Genomic DNA, 15,085 nt, shown 5'->3' with positions numbered 1-15,085 from the left:
CTGGCCATGAAGTTTTGCCGCGAGCAACACACACACACACACATAGACACTCCCATAAATAATTTAAAGGCGTGGGCAGCCTGTGCGATATATATTGAAAATGTAAATCGTTTCGATTAGCTTGGTGGATAAGCTGGCTAGATAAGTCAAATGAGTTAAATTGGGCTGCCGCATTTCCGCCGCAGTTGCCACTGCAGCTGCCGACAGTAGCTGCCCTCAGCTGCTCCCCGGCGATAAATCAATGAAAATCGCATTTGAATATTAATGAAGCCTTTGCCAGCACTTTCACCCGACGAGCCACAATTTATCAGCGTGTGAATGAAGCCACACACACACACACGAGCACATGGAATGAAAGGTGTAACAGGTGTAAATTGACTTTCCTTTTATTTAGTCTGAAGGATTTTCCAAGGACTTTGGCGGCATAATTAACACCGCAGGCTTTTCCCACGCCGCGGCTCTCTAATAGCCGCGAATGAACCATCCAAATAAGAAATTAGAATTATCTGAAGAGAACGAAAGGGAAAGAGAGAGATAGAGAGGGAGATAGATAGATATATACAAAGGCCAATAATGGGGGGCAATACAGAAGCGCTAAACTGGTAAATCAAACGAGCCGCTTTGTTTGACCCCTGCCCTCGCGGCTAAACTCAATCACAAACCAAATGCTCAAATATTTGTGTGATTAGTCCTTATCAACAACAGCCACAGCCACAGCAGCAGCAGCAGCAGCAGCAGCCGCCACAGTTGCTGTTCAGGTAAGGCTACCTGGTGGGATTTGAAGACCCACTGCGGCTAAAGTCGAGCGCTGCCGGCGATTCCTTTTCTTTTTCATTTAGCATCCTGCAGCGACATCAATTGCTTTCCTATTTTCCCATTCTCTCATTTTCCGATTTTCCATTTTTCCGATTCTCTGATTTTCTTATTTTTAAGTACCTTTTGGGCCTATTGTCTTTCAGACGCCTTGACGCCTTTTGTTTGCCGCTCTGTGGGCCTCCTTTTGTTTGGGCCTTGCATTTGTCTCAATTAAAAGGATTAGAGCCGAGCTCTATGGCCCAGCCATGTCAGCAATGTGTTTAAGTCGAACAAATTGTGTCAACAATTAGTTAATGTAACATACAACACACATAAAACATTTTCAAGCAACAGAAATGAGTTTGAAATGACTTTCTAGAAAAATAAGTGAACGTAAGGACTTTATGGTATTGTCAAAAACATTGAGAGGATTGAAACATAATAAAATTGATAAAACATCATTCAATAATCTCTGACCTTTATTTATAAAAAAAAAAAAAAAAAACGTAAAATATGTATTTAAAAAATAAAAAATATAAATACAATTACTAAAATATTTTAACTTTTACTGATCATAGAATGTATAAAGAATATATATGGTATATATATTTGTTTATTTGTTAAATTATTTTTATTGTTAAATTATATTTTTTATTGTTAAATTATATTTTGATTATTCAAAAATAGAAAAACTTCCCCACGCTCAACACTCAAACCTCTTTTAATTTCCCTTCAAACAATTTAAAATGTATGTCTCGACCCAATTGTAGTTCTTGAAGCTCAAATTCATTTGCAGCTTGCTTGAATTAATAAAATGTTCTTAGTTGCAACAAATTAAATGCAAACGCTTCACAATTAAACACGTATGCCGCTGTGGAGGGGCGCGGCTGTATGTAGATGGTCGCTTGTATGTAGTATGCGTCATTAAACGGGGTCGGGTCGGAGTCGCTGCCGACGTCACTGTCGACGTCGCTGCCGAAGTTGTGAAAACTTTAGCAGAGGCTGAAAATACTAAATACAGTCTCGTTACAAGCTGAGGAGCGTCGCCTTTTCGTTGAGGTTTTACTTGTTTTTTCTCACTCATTTCGCTTTGCCTCCCTCGCTCACACACACACACACTAACTCACACCAGTGTGCAGAGCGTTTGCGTTGGTGCCATCTCGCTTTGGCGCGTGGCGCATGATGAACGCCATAATTACCGTTACGTATACGCCACCATTGCTATTTTTTGTTAGCATTGCTTTCCAGCCCGCCGATTGGCCAGCGCGCAAGAGAGCGCACAACTATTGCCGGCTCACTCTAACGCAGTCAGCCAAAGGCCAAACTGGTTGGCTCTCGCAGAGAGCGCTCGCCTTGTTGTGCAGTTATGATTTGATTGCCGAGTTTAACCACCGACAAACGAGACACGACACGACACGACGGCACACACAGAGAGAGCAAACGATGTTAAAGAGACGGCACACACACGCACACACACACACAAGCCGAGCTGAAGTGAGCAGCGCGGAGAGCGCTGCGGCGCGGGCAGCAAAAGAACTGAAGAAATATCGACGTGTCTAGTTAGCAAACCAATCTTCAATCTAGTTTCGAACAGTTGACTGTGAAACGTCGAGTTGAGAGGTCCTCCTATTGGATCAGCGTCGTTTGTCGTTTAACGTTTATCGCTTATCGCTCATGGTTTATGGTTTATCGTTGCGCGCCGCACGTTTACCAACTGACACAGTATATATTCAAGCAAATATATCTATAAATATTAAATATATTTAATAACCAGACGCAGACACAAAGTGCAAACCAAATCCCGCTCTAGACAAATCCCCTCTGTGTGTGTGTGTGAAAGTGTGTATTAAGTTTTGATCAGTATTTAAATGCTCTGTCCGCCCACAATGCGTCCGGCCAGTCCTGCCGAATCCGAGATCTCCGTCGGCGGTGCACCCAGCCCGCTGCCGACCCAGCACCATCATCACCATCAGCAGCAGCAGCAGCACCAGCTGCACCATCAACGCGATCTGCTGCAGCAACAGCAATTGCTGATGCAGCAACATGCCGCCGCTGCTGCCGCCGCCGCGGCCGCAGCTGCTGCGGCCGGACTGACGCGCAATGCCGTCGGCACATTGCCGGAGGATTACTTCCAGCCGCTGAAGCGCTTGCGCATGTCCTCCAGCTCCTCGGAGACGCGTGAACAGACGCCCAGTCCTCCTGCACCGCCCACATCGAATGTCGCCGTCACCACAGCCACGGCTACGGCCACGGCCACCACAAAGTCCGCCATTGAGGGCGTCAAGAGCTTTTCCATTGCGGACATTCTCGGCCACTCTGAGAAGCAGGAGCAGCAGCAGCAGCGCTCGGCCTCCACAACCCCACCGCCGGCAGCTACGCTGCTGGCCCCACCTGCCGCCCGGCCCGTCTCTGGCCTGCTGCAGCCCCGCACCGAACCCCTGGACATGCATCCAGCTGCCGCTGCTGCGATGCTGCTGCCCGGTGCCCAGATCGTGCGTCCATGGGATCATCTGCTTGGGCCCATGCCCGTGCGCCCGTTCATTCCCTCAGCTCTGCTGCACTATGAGCAGCGCCTGGCCCTCGACTATCATCGCCAGCTGCAGGAGCACTTCAATGCCCAGGCGCAGCTGCTGCGCCACATGAGCATGGACATCATTCCCTCGGAGAGTGGCTCGGATCGCTCCAGCTCCGCCGCCAGCGATTGCTGCTCGCCCGAAATAGCCCGCGATTCGGCTGCTGCTGCCGCCGCTGCTGCAGCTGCAGGCGCTGCACTGCGTCGCAGCCACAGTCCACAATCCTCTGCACAAATGGGCAACAGCAGCTCAGGCAATACCAATGCCTCCAGTCCCGCCCAGGCGGGCGGCAATGCCAGCTCAGCCGCCGCCGCCGCCGCCGCAGCTGAGGCCAAGGCCAAGGCCAATGGCACGCCGCTCGACGCGCTCTTCCAGATGACCACCAAGGACTTTGATGAGTCACAAGGTAAATACATTTATATAAATTTATATCTGTATCTGTACCTATATTATATCTATACATATAGAACGATTCCAATTTCAATCGTGCTCCCTCACTTAGCGTGGCCATAAATTGCTGCTGCGCTTCATCGTTGAACTTTCAATCGATTAGCATACAAATGTTTCATTGATAAATGTCTCAATTTTTGTTGTTTTCGAAAACGAAATCGTATCATTTGTTCGATATCCATATACCCTGCAGTGCGAGAAAGTGTCAATGGGTCACTCTGCTTAAGCATAGAAATTATATGTGATATAGTTGATCTAAATCTAAAATTTGATGCATGGTTTTCCATAGTTACCCAAACTCAAACGAAACATATTTCACTTTTCCAACCATGGGTAATAGGGTATCACCTAGTCGTGCATATGCAGAGAATCTTGTTTAATTAGACGAACAGCCGAACCGTAATTAATTTTGTGGCAATTTCCAATTGAGCGACTGCAACAAAATTGTTTGTGTAGATTTGAATTTAGCCTAATTGAAACGAAACATTATTCAGAAGCCGGAGCCATTCTCATTTCCCATATCGATTCCGATATCTGTTTTTGTTTCAGCTTCTGCTTATATTTCTCTTCTTTGTTATTTTGTTATGCAAATGGCTTTGGCTAATTCTCAGTTTGATTATTTTTTTGTGTTTTCAATTAATTTGCGGCATGTGCCAAGAAGCAGAGCTAAAACGAATTGCAGATAACTCAATGTTTGATTGGGCACATTCATAAGTGGAATTTCTCTATCTGTAGCCTACAGCATCTAGCTCCAATTCTCGGTTTATGGGCAGTCGCAGTTCATCTTTGCACTCGTCTGCTTCATTAAGTGGGCGTTTTTTAGTGCCCAGCTCCAAAACTCTGCCCCTCGCTCAATTATTGTGTACTTCATGCTAATTATTGTCAAGTACGCATTACTATAGCGTACACTGAGAGAATTTTATTTTTCTTTCAGTGCAGCTCCTGTAGCTCATGCTCTCTGTCTCTACAACTTCTCACAACTCACTCGACTATTTCTTCGAGTGCCTCTCTCCACCCACAGCTCCATTTACTTCGCCTATATGCCCCCACTTTTCTCCAAGTGTAACCTGTCCATGTCTATATATTCTACATGTATTTAGCTTTTGTGCATTCGTGTCGATTCTGCGACGATTAGCAACAATTAGCCAGCGGCCTCATGATCATTGCCTAATTGAGTTACGAATATATTTAGCTGTTGTTGCCATTGTCATTTGGCTAAATTGCTGTTGTAGCTAATAGCTACAGTCGCAGTTGCAGTCGCTGACAGTCGAGCGCATTTGTTCTTGTTGCTGTTGTTGTTTTTAGCACTTCAAATATGTTTCTATTTATCAAATATTGTATAACTGTAAAATGAAATATTTATGGCATATTATGTGCGCTGGCATCGTTAGTCAGTCAGCAACAAGTAGAAGTCGAGCCGATAAACATGTAATATATGTATATATAGATATAGAACTGTATGTGTGTACATATATCGTGTTTAGCCATTATCGAATGACAATTGTGTGTATGTTTGTGTGGGTGTGGATGTGTATCATTAATGTCATTAACACTCAATGAGCGCAGGAAGTACGCAGATGACATTTAAGCGATAGCTAAGTATGAAGGATTTGAATCGAGGATGTAATTGAAGCGACTGCTTGATTGAATAACAACTAAGATGATAAACTTAACTAAAGATATCTAACTAAACAAACGGAATATATTTAAATTTCTAACTTCCTCTCCTTTGCTCTCGTTCCCTCTGGCTGACATGCCAGACAAACTGTCGTCGTTCAAACTGATTCCACGTATTGCAAGCAAATTGAAACATATGAACAACTGTTGCACTTTCCTTAGAAAGTGTGTGGCCAGTTGGCCGTTGACAGTTGGCATTGGGCAGTCAAACTCGAATTACAATAGAAAACATAAATTTGTTGTGAAGAAAGGTTTTCTACTCTTCCTCCTCTTCGTTTAGTTCTACATTATTTTTTATGTTTTGTGTAGATGCAACCAAAACAAACCACCCCTTGACTGAAACGAGAAGAAAGGGCATATTTCACTCCTGACTCTCGTTCGCCCTAAGTGGATACCTGAGACAGGGACAGGACCCAAGTGGTTAGCCCTAGAGTATTTGTTCGTTCTTTCTCTATTTATGTTTTAGATAAGTCACAGAAATTACTTAATGAGTCTCTGATAAAGAGCGAGGCAGAGAGCGACAGAGAGCGAGCAGGGTGTGTGCTCAAGTGCCTAATGGGTTTTCGGTTACAAAACGTGCACGAGATAACAAATAGGCCAAATTAATGCCATTTGCATTTGGAAACACGAAGCGTTTAATTAGTTTTTAATGCCGAGGCTAGTTTGTTTGACAAGCAATCGAAATGGAATGGAATGGAATGGAATGGAATGGGGCGTAAAGACCGGTTCACATACAACAACAATAGCGGCATATACCCCATGCATGTGCCTTATGCATATTCAAGCATTTCCAAATTGGGGGCAGTCACAGTAGCAACTGAAAGATTCGTAACTATAGATTAGCATTCATCCCCTCTCCCTCTCTCTCTCTTTCTTCTCTCTCCTTTGTCTGTGGATCAGGAAACATTATACAAGCTTCACTTTTGCAATTTGCCAACCTAACACACCTGATTTGTAGGTGTCAATAATTATGCGGCATAAATCAAGCAACAAACGAGACAAATGATTGCCAAAGTCCGCACAGAGACAGAGCCAATGACGCCCACAACTTGATCAATTAATCAAGCGCAGTAAGGCAACGGAGTATGACTGACTGACAACACCAATATGCCCACTATTTACTTGGTTAAGCTGTGTATTCTCAGCACATGGGCAAAACGCTTGCAATTAAATCATTTAAATGCATAAATCAAAGCACTTTAATTAACAATCGCCCAGACACTCGTCGCGGTCAATTAAAAATTATTTCTAATGCGACTTAGAAGTGCGCTTGTTAACACTCGTGTAGTCGATTGCACTCGAGTCCCCTCTAAGCTCTAAGCGATCCCAACCGGTTTCAACTGCAGCGTCAACTAATCCCCCCTCTCTCTCCTTCTCTTCTGTCTTACAGATAAATCGCACTTGGACATATTCTCGAACCGGCCGCAGCCAAAGAAGAAGCGCAAGTCGCGCACCGCCTTCACCAACCATCAGATCTTCGAGCTGGAGAAGCGCTTCCTCTACCAGAAGTATCTCTCGCCCGCCGATCGCGACGAGATCGCCGCCTCGCTGGGCCTCTCCAATGCCCAGGTGATCACCTGGTTCCAGAACCGCCGCGCCAAGCAGAAGCGCGACATCGAGGAGCTGAAGAAGGACTTCGACAGCGTCAAGGTCTTCTCCGCCCACAAGTCCTTCCTCGAGAACGTCAACGATCTGAGCATCCTGAAGAAGAAGCCCATGCACGAGGCGGACATGGTGGGTCTTGCCGCAGCAGCCGCTGCCGCTGGCATGGTGGTGCCAGTGCCCGTCTCGGCTGCCCAGGCCATGGCCACGCCTCCCAAATGAGCGGGCGCCAGCAGCGGCGGCGAAAGCGTCGCACTTGCAACCCGATGAACGGTACAAAAAGCGAGCACAGTATTGAGGAGGACATTATATTAATTTTTGGATGCGAGCAGCGAGGCCGATCCGGCCGCAGCTCCACACTCGAAGCGAATGTTTGATTGATTGATTGATTGACGATCAAGACATTCGTGAGGAGAAGATTTTATTGATTTTGGATACCAGGTGTACGAGGAGGCAGACCTATTCCACTGCAGCTTCACACTTGAAACAAATGATTGATTGACGGATTGATTGAAAAACGATTGAGCCATTCATATGGAGGAACAGCTTGGACTAATTTTGGATGCAGGCCAAGTCAAGGAGATACAACTCCATACTTGAAGCGAATGACGGATTGATTGACTGATGATTGACTCAATCACATTGTCTTTGCCATTCATGCGAGCAACGAAAAGATTACTTCAACCAGAGCTAGCCTCTTATTTTCGCATGATTGCTACCCGACTCTCCAGAGATTTTTATTTAACAGAAATGAGACAATCAAATGATGCTGGGCAAGGCTCAATGCAAAGCCACACAGACTCTCAAGGAGGCATGCCACACACACATACGCGCACAATAAGTGGCATGCCTCTTGGCTTGAGCTAACCGGACCAAGGCCTCTTTCGGCCCAGGCTGCAGCAGGCATCGACAAACCCACACCAGCGACGACACATGTAGAGCCAACCCAAAGGCTAGAAGCACTTCAGACGATAAACAACAAGAATCACCCAACGGCCCTTTTCAGGGCCACCAAAGCAACACTCAAAGAGTTTCAAATACATTCAATCATGGTTGATTCATGATGGCGAATAAAAATATGTGAAATACTTTTTAATGACGTTTACTTAATTACTTTCTAACGCAAATTTGATAATAATCGACCATGCTTGATCGATAGAAACTCCAACACTATAATATTTCATTTATATTCATATTTTTTTATTCGATTCTATTTTAAATTGCTGCAGATCAATGAACGTCTTCCAGCTTATAAGAATCTCCATTAGCTGTGTTAGCTTCTAGATCGGATGATTGCGATTTTACTAATTTGGCTGAGCTTCGTTTTTTATACACATTTTAACCCATTTTATGGTATGCAAATTGAGAAACCGTTGCCAATAAATTTTAACATATTTAAGCAAACAACGCAGAAGTCGCGGGTCATTAAGGAAACGAGTTGAAAGAGCTTCCACTGCTCCCCCCTCCCCCCCCCCCCCCTTCTTCCTAATACCACACCATCTAGCATTCTCCCCTTCTACCCCATCTTTACCTACTCTTCTGTTGATCTTGAATCGGTTTGCATTTGAATTTGGATTGTGGCAGACAAAGTTTCTTGATAATTGTGCTGCGTATTTCGACGAGCTCTTAAAAATAAAAGAAATCTTTTTTAATTTTTATTAATGATTATTTACAACCGTTATTCAAAATTTAAACTAATTAATTATTAATTTAATCACTTGGCAAAAACAAAGAGTGAACAAAATCAAAAACGAGTTGGCTACACACATAAAAATAACACGACGGGCTACTCGAGTGGGCAATGCCTAACCAGTGGGATACCCTGTCGAGCTTCGTTAGCTCTCCGAATCTCCAAATCACATTTTCTACCTCAATCTCAAGTTGGGCTTATACTAAAAATGCTCTTAAGGTCGATATTTATCGATATCAACACAGGTTGATAAAAGATAAACAAGTTAGTTTAATTTAATTCTATACCTACTTTTCATTACTACGCTCTGGACTCAAAAGACACAAACAAGTATAATGTTTACAGGGTATTAAGTATCAAAATAAAGCGCTCCAAGTGTTTAAAGCCGAGCGCGTTTTGCAGCTCGCAAAGTAACGAACGTCAACGATTTGCATATGAAATTTACTTAAATTATTTCAATATTTATTAATTTTCAAGCAATCAGCATACCTCGTAAATTATGTGCATCCAAAGCGGGTATTACAGCAAGACCAAATAAAATAAAAGATAAATCAATTTTAAATTCAAGCCAAAATGCTAATGTGGACGGGAAACTAGAATATCCTGCAAATATTGAAAATGGATATATGGAAATTTGAAAATATGAATTGTGTGCAGATAAAGGGAAATGGAGTAACATTGAATTGCATTCAGATAATGGATGTCTTACAGGGTATCTAATCGTCTAATAACCTGCTTAGATATTGCTTTACTGGTTTTTAAATATTTCAAAGTGAAGCGGACGGACGTAGCCGGCGTTGGCTACCGTTTTGCGGGCGAGTTCAAAGGGTTTTCGAAACGCCGCCGCCGGCGCACACATTTTTCACTCTCAAGCTGAGCGTCTGCTGCTGCTGCTTCTTCTTCGTCAGCCTCAGAGTCTGTGACCTGTGAGGCACCTGGCAGCACTTTTAAGAAACTGAAGCGCACCATCAATCGTCGCCAACAACAACAGTCGCAGCAGCAGCCGCAGCAGCAGTCGATCGTTTGTTAATAATTTGAATAATCAAGCTATCAATTCCGCTGCTAATGATGCCGACCGATTGCCGAGGAGAGCTGAGATGAGCTGAGCAGCCAGGCAGCCCCAGTTGGGTCTTCAGTTTAATTTGGCGCTTATCGCGCCGCCAACGAACCGATTCGATTGTCTTCTAACAGTTCGTAAACTAGGCGGAAAACCCCATTACATATGCATGAGCAGCCAGCTGGACGCGAGATCTTTCTCGGCCATATCTGTAGTTTGGAAAGCAATTTATTTTCATTTTCAAATGTGTGACAATGCGACGCATGCGTTCGAGATAAAGAAACTTTTTAGAGCTACCTACGTTCGCCTTCTCTGGCAACCTACCACACACTCCCACCCTCTCCTCTCTAGGTTCCACCATCAGATGAAGCTGGGCGTGATTAATGCGTTTTGAAAGTGCTCTGGGCGAAAGTTGCGGCTGGAAAATGTTTAATTGAAATCATTGGCTACAGACGGACAGAGCGAGAGAGATAGACAGAGGGAGACAAAGAGGGAGAGAGTGGGAAGTTGTGCGTGTGCGAAAGAGCTGGCTAATATAGTTTATGGGTATAGAGCACAAATGACTTGGCCATTACCGTTGGCATTTAGTTTTAGTAGCTGAGAAATTTGCTCAGCCAAATTGAGGCGAACTCTAATTATGGGAAGCAAGAGAGAAAAAGATATACAACAAACTCCCAGCACTTCCGTGAAAACAAATAGAAAAGCATTTAGAGCTCGCTATTATCATGCGTAACTGTCGAAACCCATTAATCGCATCAACTAAAAATGACTAATGAACGCAGCCCATGAGCGGTCACAGCAACTCTCTCTCTCTCCCTTTCTCTCTTGCTCTATTTCACTATCCCTGTCTCTCTTGCTCTGTCTTTTGCTAAGTGAAATAGCTAGGAGTTGGTGCACAAAATGGTTCGAGTCCAAACGGAAACAGCTCAAATGGCTTTTCTTATTTGCATATCATTTGTACTTCCTACGATTCTGTTCGTGTCATACATACCCTGTAAAGTGATTAAATGGCCATATGCGCATTAGGGAGTGGAGAAAAATAGAGAGTGTGATAGAGTCTAGAGTGGCTAGAGTAGAGTAGAACTAAACTGTCTTATTTCGTATTCTTGTTCTGGAATATGGATTCTCTCAGAGTTCGTCCACGTCTTCTTCTAACTGTTGTACGCATGTCTACATATGACAGAATATCTATTGATCAATTTTATTATCACTCAAATATTTGCATTTTCCACATTTTACAGGGTATCTGCTCACCATTAACAGGCTTCAATTCGCTTCATTTCATTTGGCTGCTTGTTAAACTGTTTTGCGTACTTCCTGCTCCGTCAGATTGTCAGCAATTATGCGCACAGCTCACACGATCAAGTGCCCTCTGCAGACGACCTACATCATGCTGCCACAGCGCGGCACTTGCAACGCCAGGTTGCAAGCTAACTGGCGCCCCCCAAAGGAAAGAAGAGAAAAGCTTGCAAAGGCCCGACCCCGAGGCGCGACTTTTGCTCGCTGCTGATTATGATAAATGTAAACAATTCAGCTTGGCATACAAATGCAATCAAAGGACTGCAATTACTTCAAGCCAAAACCAGTTAAGAGAGAGAAACACTGAGAGAGAGAGAGAGAGTAACACAGAGAGAGTGACTGAGAGAGGCTGTACAAGCTGCCCTCCCAATGCGATGATCAACGCATCCGCAGCGCTGTCTTTGAGAACAAGTGTGCATCCGAGTGTGTATGTCTGTGTGTGTGTGCGTGTGTGTGAGTGCAATAGAGATATAAAAGCTAAATTGGTAACTCATACTTAATTTGCTGGCGGCACCTTTGAACACGCTGCCAATTAGCCTACACGGCCGACACCTCGAGTCTGCTCAGACTTCCCCACAAAGGATATCCAAAAATCCAGTCAGATCGGGGAAAGGGGGAAGGGGGCAAATGGAAATGATACAGCAGAAAATGGCAAGGAAAGGCAAAGCAAGGCGAGCCGAAGCGAAGCGAGGCGCACTCAAAGCAATTTGTTTCATTCATTCATTCATTCATCCATCCATTTGATCATGATGCTGCGCATTTCTATGCTCCAATCCAATTCAATTCATTCCACAGAGGAAAAAAAATCACCGAAATTTATCTGTTTTTCATGAATGAAAGTTCATGATTCGCTTCGATTCGATCGCATTGTTAATGAAGTTGTAAACTATGAAAAGCCAAATTTAAATCGAGTAAAACTCGTTGAAAAGAATCGCAGAGAAGCTATTTCTGGCACAAAAGGTAAACAAATTGATGTAATTAAATAGCGTAAATAATAAGTGCGGCATCAAGTTACAGAGTTAGCCATTCTGTTTATGATCTTCAAACTGTTTACTTTACTTTATTGATGAATTTGTCTAAAGTCACAAGTTTAATCAAAACAATGAGCTGGATGCATATTAATATATTCGTCCTTCCTTCCTTCCATCCTTCCTATAAACATATATCGTAATATCTCCTTGAAATAATTCATCCAAAACAGCATTTATTCAACATGTCTTTCCTCACAGTAAAGTCAATAAAAACTGTACTTGTTTTATATGAGCACAGAAAAAGAATATTAGTTCAGGGTCTAGGGTGTTTCCTCGTCGTGCTCACCCGATTACCTGCTCAGCATAAATATTTTATATTCCAATATAAATAAAATGCAAATAAAGAATTAATCTTGGTGATAAAAGTGGAAGAAAATGATTCGGATAGGCATAGATAAGCATCAGTTGAAACCGTGGGATGATAGATCTTTGTCTGCATCCTCTTGTGGTTCTAGCTTGTTCTATATAAAGCGAATACTGAAGCGTCGCTTAGTCAAACGTTTTTAGCTACTACAACAGCAGCCGTAATGCTTATCTTTTAAGATGCGCTGCTCCAGTTAGAACAGAGATAAAGCTTTGGCCAACCGAAGATCAGAGACAGACAGAAAAATGCCGACGAGATCCATAAGCATATCCAGTTCCAACTGCCAGCTAACAATCAATTAGTCGACTCTCGAACAGAACACACACGAAGAAAGCCTCCAGCTACCAAATATACAATACAGATATGGACATATGCATACATATGTATATACATTATACCCGTACATATGCATATGTATGTATCTTGGTTTCTTTGATATTTGATGAAGGCGCCCGTGTCGGGATCCATTCGAAAAGTCGTTATGGCCACTTAATTCGTTTGATGCCAATGAATTGACGTTGACGCCATACCGCTATATCACCGATAAGAGGAGTATGTGTGATGGAGAGAGGGGGGAGAGAGGGACAGAGCTGAGGTAGCCAGACAAAGATATTGTGGAAATCAAAAGTTTCACAGCTCCAACTACAAAAGTGTTAATGTCTGTCACTTAAGTAAGCGACACACACAAGATACACACACATGCACACTGGCATACACTCATACACACACACACACACACAGCACACACGTCGCTGACATTAAGCTTCATCAGAGTTTTCAACTTTTAACTCCAATTTGCATACAAATTAGACGACGAGCACTCAAGCCCGAGTTTTGTTTCTCTTCTTCTTCCCCCTCTTTATGGTATATTTGGGTTTTAGTTTCTCGACCACAACAAAGAGCCGAATCGAAGACAAAAATCCCCATCTTAAATGCAGCCAAGGGCCAAACAGCTACCGATTTTATTATTGATAATGTTCTGATTTATCTCCGCAAAGATTTCGGGCAGACAAATTGCGTTTCACAGCGAGGATGAGATGTGACTTCTTTTGCCCCCCAGGCTGTGCATCTGTATGATCTGCTTCCTCTTCTTCCTCATCATGTTGTTAATGTGAATGCGGTTGCAACTGCATACAAGTGGCAACAACTTTGTTCTTGTCAACTCCATTTAAGCACTTGCGGCTTTCGGTTCCATTTGAGAGCGTCAATCTAAGCATACACTGAGCGAAAACTGTGGCTAGTTTGACTGTTTTTGATTGAATAACTGAAGTGTTTTGCCCAAACACTAATTCAAGTCAAATTCACACGTTTTTCTCTGTTTCAAATAAGATTCCTTCCCCTTTCCCTTTCAGCTAAATTTGTGCAAATTCTATTAGTTTTTTCTTCGAGTGTAGCTGGCATTGGTAAGTGCTATGATTTTATATACCGTTGCCTGCCACAAAATACTTTCGGCTTGTGCATAATTATTTGCCAAAATGTTGTCATCTGCAGGTGTGTGTGTGCGTGTCTGTCTCCTTGTGTCTGTGTGCATTGCCTCTGTCTGCTTGCTGTCAACCAGTGTGACCAAAACCGAGTATACCCGGGCACTCATAAGCGCATTCGTCACAGTTTGTGGGCACAGCTGAAGCTAAGGCTGAGACTGAGGCGCTCTGACTCTCTGTGGCTGTGGCTGTGGCTGAGGTTGAGGATCGCTGCGAGCTGTTCATTAATTGGCATGCATTTTGTGCCGTTTGACGACGGACGTGGCACAACTTCATCATCGGGAGCCGCAGCAAACAAAGGAGGCGACATTAATGCATTGCTCGCCGAAGGGGCGTGACAAATTTGACAACAACAACAGCAGCAACAATGGGCAATGACTTTATTACCAATGTGACACTCGTGGCTGGCTTCTAACAGCTCATGTCGCATCCCTTCCCGTTGCCATTGTATATAATACAACACTCCCAGGAGCTCGTTCTCTCCATCCCGAGGGGATTGAGGACTCTGCCAGCTGCCCGTCGCTAGGTCCGTCTGTCTGTCTGTGTGACAATAAACACTTTAGCTATTTATGAGGTTTTAATGAACACACTCGGGCTCGGGCTCGGGCCGCCATCTTGTGCTGACTAATGAAAAGGATACCGATACATGCATTTGGCTTATGAATTTGCACAAATTTTTTTGTAGGCGTGGCGAATGTGACTCGAGTGGCCGGGCTAGGGGCGCGCGCTAATTATGATTGACAGGGCGTGTCGCCTCTATTGAGGCGCCCAATTAAGTCGCATTTTGTAATTGATTTTGAATATGTTTGGATGGCAATGGCAATGGCAAAGGCAAAGGCAAAGCTGACGAACGCATAGTTGCTATGCGGCAATAACTTTTCTAAATTGAAGTGAACAATAACTAAGAGGTATTATAGGCGGGTCGTTACGACTAGCCCTGTATTAAGAAATTGAAGTGAAATAGTCAAGTCGCAAGAACTTTGAATCTGCAGCAATCGGACAAGTAGATATTTGTAGCTCCCACAAATCACCTTGATATCTACAACAATTGTAGTCTTCCTTCTGG

At 43.7% G+C, this 15,085-nt stretch overlaps 1 protein-coding gene across 1 annotated transcript; it reads left to right on the top strand.

Moving 5' to 3' along the window:
• Window positions 1-2,360: 2,360 nt before the first annotated feature.
• Window positions 2,361-8,110, top strand: lbe (ladybird early). Its single transcript, XM_018098066.3, has 2 exons — window positions 2,361-3,774; window positions 6,886-8,110. The coding sequence occupies exons 1-2, from the start codon at window positions 2,664-2,666 to the stop codon at window positions 7,317-7,319; spliced, it is 1,545 nt and encodes a 514-aa protein (XP_017953555.1). The 5' UTR covers window positions 2,361-2,663; the 3' UTR covers window positions 7,320-8,110.
• The last annotated feature ends 6,975 nt before the right edge of the window (window positions 8,111-15,085 follow it).

The sequence above is a fragment of the Drosophila navojoa genome, chromosome 2 (genome assembly GCF_054131105.1).
Source record: "Drosophila navojoa isolate 15081-1374.11 chromosome 2, UAZ_NAV_1.0, whole genome shotgun sequence".
NCBI classification, from domain to species: domain Eukaryota; kingdom Metazoa; phylum Arthropoda; class Insecta; order Diptera; family Drosophilidae; genus Drosophila; species Drosophila navojoa.
Note: the sequence above shows the minus strand (reverse complement) of the source record. Positions and strands in the feature narration are given on the sequence as shown.